Source organism: Neophocaena asiaeorientalis, unplaced genomic scaffold, assembly GCF_003031525.2.
Source record: "Neophocaena asiaeorientalis asiaeorientalis breed wild unplaced genomic scaffold, Neophocaena_asiaeorientalis_V1.1 scaffold134, whole genome shotgun sequence".
NCBI lineage: Eukaryota > Metazoa > Chordata > Mammalia > Artiodactyla > Phocoenidae > Neophocaena > Neophocaena asiaeorientalis.
The window spans coordinates 11,797,739-11,804,597 of NW_020185339.1; the positions used below are offsets into that span (position 1 = coordinate 11,797,739).

The window sequence follows — 6,859 nt, forward strand, 5'->3', positions numbered from 1 at the left end:
TTACTGAAAACCTTTCATAGAGGAATTTTTAGGTATAGAATTTACATGGTAATATCACAAACTATAACCATTTCAAGTTATGCCAGTTAAGTGTGATTTGTAGACTTTATGTAGATACGATAGTTGGTTCAAAGAACTGTTTGAAATTTTTTTTTCATTCACTCTCTCAATAGAAAACCTGCCCTCCCTCTGGGATTTGAAGAGAAAGAAAAATCATTTTGTATTCCCTCTCATTTTTACTTTAAAAAATAGCTTTGAAAATAGTCTATAGCTAAGATAGCTATTCTATAAAAACGTATCCAAAAAATGTCCATCAGTCTGTCTTACAGTCTTAATACTAGTTGCCTAACACTTAGGCCTGCCTACATTCTCTTTTCCCCAACTTCAAATTCAAGAAAACATAAAGATATATAGACAGAAAAATACTTCTAATAAATATTTTTAAGAAGCAAACAAAGCAAATATCTCCCTGCAGAAAATACACTTAAAACTATCTCCATAGAAAAATATCACATGAAAAAACCCACCCTCTGACGTTTACATCATTGGCGTTAGTCTGTTTAGGCATAGGCTCTGATGGAATGGCCAATAGCTTTTGTCAAGGCTCTGTTAAGAACATATACCTGAGGGATTCTTCTCAGGTAGGATGCTAGAAATCTATGCAAAATGCTTTATTTTGTAAGAAAATGTTATCTGTAGACACTGGAATTCTCTTTATTCTGCATTAACCAGACTATCATATCTCTCCTTATTTGACTACAGCAACTTACAAGCACAAAAAATGATCAGCACTTTCTCTCCTCACTTTAATTAAGGAAAAAAAAAAAAAGCCATTGACACTGATAGTCACCACTTTGTAGGATAAAAGTTATCCTGACAGGAGGTCCCAGGAATGGACCCAGGAATGGGCCCAGGAATGGAGCAGTTAAAAGAGAGAAAAAATAATTTTACATTTTTTAGATGGCTTCAGAATATGAGGAGCACGTGTACATTACTTAGCAAGTTTATCCTGAGTCTTAGCATCCATTACTATAGGATGAATCTCTTTTAATTATTACCTATTTTTACGAACAATGATACATTTTCTTTTCAGAGGCAGTGAAATGCAAGAAAGTATGGTATTAACTGTCTAGTCTGCTGATGCAAGCTGGGCTTCTATTTCACGGATGTGACAGTAAAAGATGATAGCTGCCTTATCCCACTGTTTTGCCCATTTTCGTGATTCTTTCCTGATACTCATCTCCCAGACTTAAGGCTTGGGACCAAAGTAAAAGACTAAATTGTAACATTTTCTCCGGTCATTCAAAAAGAATGACTTTTAGAACATTCTGAATGAAAGTCATTATTTTTGCAAAGAATTGGTGTCAATATTTTTTTTAAGAGTTTTTGACTTGCACTATTTTTAAAGTCTTTATTGAATTTGTTACAATATTGCTTCTGTTTTCTTTTTGGTTTTTTGGCCACGAGGCATGTGGGATCTTAGCTCCCGACCAGGGATCGAGCCCGCATCCCCTGCATTGGAAGGCAAAGTCTTAACCACTGGATGGCCAAGGAAGTCCCTCAGTATTTTTTTTTTTTTGAAGGAAAAAATATTGGGCAGCAGTTCTCATTTGAAAGGCATTTCCGGGAAAGAATTAGTAAGCAGGACATCTCCGTACGGTAGGAGCGCTGGAGATGACTCAGCATAAATGGCATGTCATCCTCTCCCTGACTCCCCTCAGAGGAGGCTGGTGGAGAGGAAACTTTCTATCTGCAATACACACAGGTTCTGTCATTTCTACATCAAAGCCACAGCATGCCACTCACCAACTTTAGAGCCAATTAGGGCAAGTGCTGGGGTCCCTCATTCTTGGGAGAGCCACTTAATGAGATGGAAATTATGCCCCAGATTTTCAGCTGTACATTTTCACTTCAAAGGAAATTCCTGAATGATGCCATTCCCCTTCAATTTAGAAGCTTTTTAAGAAAAGGGTTACTTTTTCTTTCATTCCTCTTGGCGATGCCTAAAAATATGGCAAGAGAAATTCTAGACTCCTTGATTTTTATGTGGATGATCTAAACCAGATGATTATAAGCTTTTCATAGAAGCAGTAGGCATCTTTAGACCCAGAGGCCTGAGTTCCCCAGAGTTCCATGGCCATGCCCTACAGAGGGTGTGTGTATTGCAAAAGGGTGGGTTGCTTCAGTGACAGCTGCTACTGCACAAATAGGGCCAGTTAGAGGCAGACTGCTAGCTGAAAACCCTGATTGAAACACAAAAATACTGAGCGTTTTCTCAATGTTAGAGTCTCTAATTTCCCAGGAAGAGAGATGGCTTAGATAAATAACATTCGAATTGTCAGTAGCCAGAATCTTTTCATATACAATGTTCTTTTTATTTATAATATCTCTAGTGTTTTACTTTAAATTCCATGTTAATCCTCTTATTTTCTAGGTACTTGGTCTGATATTTTCTATTGTCCTGTACTGCCAGATCAGGAAGAAGTAAGTCTGTAGATGTGTCAAGTCATCATCGGTCAAACCCCTTTAAAATTTTGTTTTGGATTTGTAACTTTAAATATATGAGTGCTGTGTTAAGAGCAGCTGTCCTATTAAAATGTGTCATTTAGCTAGATCACAGAGACCTTCCAGTCATATTGAACATATTTAAGATTTCAGGGACACAAGGAAATTAGATGAATGTGCATTTTTCCTCAAAATAAAAGTAACATTGTTTACATTGATGCTCTTTCCTGTCTGATCATTGTGTTCAGGTGGTACTGTGCTTAAAGCATTCATCTGGAGCCACCCAGTGGAATACTAATCTCTAAGCAACAGGACCATAGTTAGTTAAGGCAGTGCGTCTAGGCTTTTCAGAAGCAACACTCTGTCTTGCGTGATGTATCAACCATTGGTGGTAAGATCAAATTAAGCCTCATGTTGGAAGGTTGAGAGTGGCCCAGCTGAAAGAGTCACCGTCTCTTGTCTGTTTATGCCAGTGTCTACTAATAGTGTTTCTTTTTCTCTCTGTTGTGAGGACAAGAAGATCTGAATGCTGCCTTTCCAGCCGTTGAATCTCTGGTACATCTCTGAATCTTCCTCTGGGAAATAGTTATAAGTGCTTTTCCCTTTGTAGCTCTCACAGGCATTTTTACATTTTACTTTATATCAAGGTATAGTATACACACAATAAAGTGAACAAATCTTAAGTATTCACTACGTGGATAGCAAGCACTGTCCAGATCAAGATATGGAGCATTTCCAGCACACCAGAACACCCCTTCATGTTACCCGCCGGGGCGGCTGGAGTTGGAGCTCACCGACTTGCCAGAGCAGACTATATACATATCCATCTCTTCCCAACTTCGTGCTCAGTGACATCAAGTTGGTAACTTGAAATCCACCACACTGGGGGTATTTAAGTATTTACATCATAGAAATAGGCAAATTCTATAAAATCAGGGCTTTTCTTGGAGTGCTGCTTGTGAAACATTTACCAGTACACCACTGCCTTTCTCAGCAAATACCTCCCCAAAGGTAACCATTCTTCTGATTTCTATGACCATAGATTTATTTTACTCCTTCTTGAACTTTCTTTAAATAGAAAGTAAAGTCTGAACTCCAGCTTCTTTTGCTCATCATGTTGTCTGTGAGATTCATCTGTATTGTTTTGCGTCACTTTAGTTTATTCTCATTGCTAAGTAGTATCCCATGCTATATGAATATATCACAGTGTATTTATCCATCCTCTTGTTGATGGGCATTGGGTTTGCTTCCAATTTGGTGCTATTGTGAGCAAAGCTGCTATAAACATTCTTTTACATCTTTTGGTACACATATGTACTCATTTCTAGGTAGACATGCAGGAGTGGAACTGCTTTGTATACATATACTGTAATTAGATTTCATAGAGTCTGTAGAGAAATTTTATAAGTGGCTATATTAATCTATACTCATAGTAGAAAAGTATGATAGACTCAGCCACCTCTTCTGAGGAGGAAGAGGAAGTAGATGAAATAGATCAGAGGAACCAGTGGGGAGCAAGAACTTGGGGGAGCCCTGGGCTAGGTTAGGCAACCCAATTCTCTGCTCCCTATTCATGACAAATATAACTATCCTTTTCTGAGCATGCCATCTTCCAGGAACTGTACCAGAAACTACTTGTATTATCTGTTTCTTCTCACCACATCCATATGCCGTAGATACTACTACTAGCCTCATTTTGTAGGTGAGAAAATAGAGGCTTAGAGGAGTTAGGTAATTTGCCCAGAGCCAAACCATAAGTAATTGGCAGAACTGGGATTCAGACATTGACAGTTGCCTCTCAAACCCTGTCTGTGGATCGTGCTCTATTTGGCTTTCCCAGAATATGTCTGTTAATAAAGGTGCCATATTTTATTATGATTACCTGTTTATGTGTTTGCCTCTGTGATTATATGCAACTCCTTGAAGACATCGATTGTTTCTTATTTGTCTTTATGTCCCTAGTACCTGTCCCAGGGCTTGGCACATAATAGGCACTCAATAAATTGTAGCTAAAAATAATATTTAGATTTATTGAGAGCTTACTATATGCCTAAAAATATTGTAAGTACATTGCATAGGGTAACTCATTTAATCCAGAACAACCCTCTTAGGTTAGTACTATTATTAGACCCATTTAATAGAGGAGGCTACCAGGGTCTAATGAGATTAACTACCTTTTTTTGGGTCATGCAGCTGGTAAGTAGAGGAGTTGTGACTGAGTCAAGTGACTCAAAACTTGTGCTCCTTATGTTGTATCATTTTGCCCTACCTTACAGAGTTTTTGGAAGAAATAGATTAGGAAATGAATATGAACATGCCTTTTGCATAGTCAGGCACATACTAAGATAGTTCGTGGTAAATATTTTATGGTATCAATGATGTAAAGAACTGTGTCAGTCAGGGTAGGCAGAGAAACAAAACCTCTCTAGCCATTACAAATAATGGAAATATAACACAGGGAACTGCTGTTTCAGTTAGCTCAGGCTGCTGTAACAAAATATGACAGACTGGTGGCTTAAACAACAGAAATGAATCTTCTCACAGTTCTGGAGGCTGGGAGTCCAAGATCAGGGTCCTGGCAGATTCAGTTCCTGGTGAGAGCTCTCTTCCTAGCTCGCAGACAGCCACCTGCTTGCTTCGTTCTCACATGACAGGGAGAGAGAGTGAGCTCTCTAGTGTCTCATCTTAAAAGTACAGCCATCCTGTCAGATCTGGGCTTCACCCTTTGACCTCATTTAACCATAATTACTTCCTTATTCCAAATACAGCCACACTGAGGGTTAGGGCCCAAACGTATGAATTTGGGGTGCAGGGGGGACACAGTTTAGTTTGTAGCAACTGCTTGCACAGGTAGGTGATGGAAGAAGTAAGAAGTCAAATGCGATGGCAAGGTAAACCAGAGATTAGCAACAGTAGGAAGTTGCTACCACTTGTAGGCCTGGAGGGACAGAGAAAATGTTACCAGATTCCAGGATCTAAGGCCACCTGGTGGAAGATGGAACCATGGCAGGGACACAGAAGAAGGACTGTCTAGCAGGAATAGAAGCCATGAAGGTGACTCAGTGGCTACTGTCAGAACGGAGAAAGGGAGACGTGCCATGGTTTCTTCCTTCCTCTGCTCTCCAGTCTTCTGACAGTGCCTTCCGTTGGCTGACCTCACCTGGACACCAGAAAGCAAGGGAGCCTGGGAAAGGCAGTTTTCTGATGCAAAGCAAAGCTGAGATAGGCAAGGATTGGACTAAGCAGACCGGGAAGACTGCCATAGCAATTGGAGATTTAGAGAGCAAGCACACAGGTGTTGAACTTTTTGATTAAAGGGTATGAAAATTGTGGAAAGTATAACTTAAGATTTAAAATTTTCATGTGAAATTCTATGAAGTTTCCTGGATTCTTTCCGCTTTGATGAATATTCAAAGCAATTTAGAGGTAGAGAGGACTTTAGAGCAGTTGTTCTTACCTGGGGCCATTTGCCCCTCAGGGGATATTTGACGATGTCTGAAGGGTGGTCACAGCTGGGGTAGAGGGGAAGTGGTACTGGTATCTAGTGGGCAGAAGCCAGGGATGCTGCTAAACATCCTACAGTACATCTCTTTATCTACCATGTCTAGTTTGTCACTCTGCCTTGTTGATACTTCTATTGTATCTTCTTTCTTCCTCTTCCCTTAGCCATGGCCCTGGTTCAGGTCATCATCACTTCTCTCTAAGATCATTGCAACAATCTCTTGATGAGTTTTTCTACTTTATACTGTCTTCAAATCCATTGCCCATTGTGCCAGAGGAGTGATATTTCTAAAATGCAGATGTTATCATGTTATATTACTCGCTCACAAGTTTGGAATTGACTACAAGGCTCTTAGTAAGAACTAATCCCCCTCTTCCCGGCTCATCTCCAGACACTGCTCCAGTAGCACCTCATGAGCCTTCAACTTTCTTTTCTTCTGTTATCTCTTCATATCTTTTCCATGCTGCTCCCTATGCCAGGAATGACCTTGGCAATCATTTAGTTGGATTCCTTCAAGGTCTGGCTCAAATGTCAGTGAAGCTTTTCTGGATCCATCAGGACTGAATTAATTTTTTCCATTCATCTGCATCTTCCCATAGCACTTTATATTTAAATATCACTTATTCTAATGTATTTTGCCTAGTTTTTTTGTTGCCTCCATTTTATTATAAGCTTCTGGAGTATTCCTGAGCCCCTAAATTGAATTTGTTCCCCACACCCTGGCAAGTACCTAGAATATATTAGAGGCTCATTAATAATACCTGGTCCATTTGAAGAAAGTTATCCATTCTTAGTTTATAAAAATTTTTCATAGATTATCAATATTTTTATTTATAGTAAAAATATTTAATA

General features: G+C 39.2%; 1 protein-coding gene across 3 annotated transcripts in view; it reads left to right on the forward strand.

Annotated features, from left to right (window-relative positions):
- TSPAN8 (tetraspanin 8) overlaps positions 1-2,723 on the forward strand; it is a 27,644-nt gene extending 24,921 nt beyond the window's left edge. For all 3 annotated transcript variants that reach the window (XM_024737036.1, XM_024737038.1, XM_024737037.1), the window contains exon 8: positions 2,435-2,723. In XM_024737036.1, coding sequence (XP_024592804.1) covers positions 2,435-2,488 — 54 coding nt within the window. In that variant the 3' untranslated portion in view covers positions 2,489-2,723. The remainder of the gene's footprint in view (positions 1-2,434) is intronic.
- The last annotated feature ends 4,136 nt before the right edge of the window (positions 2,724-6,859 follow it).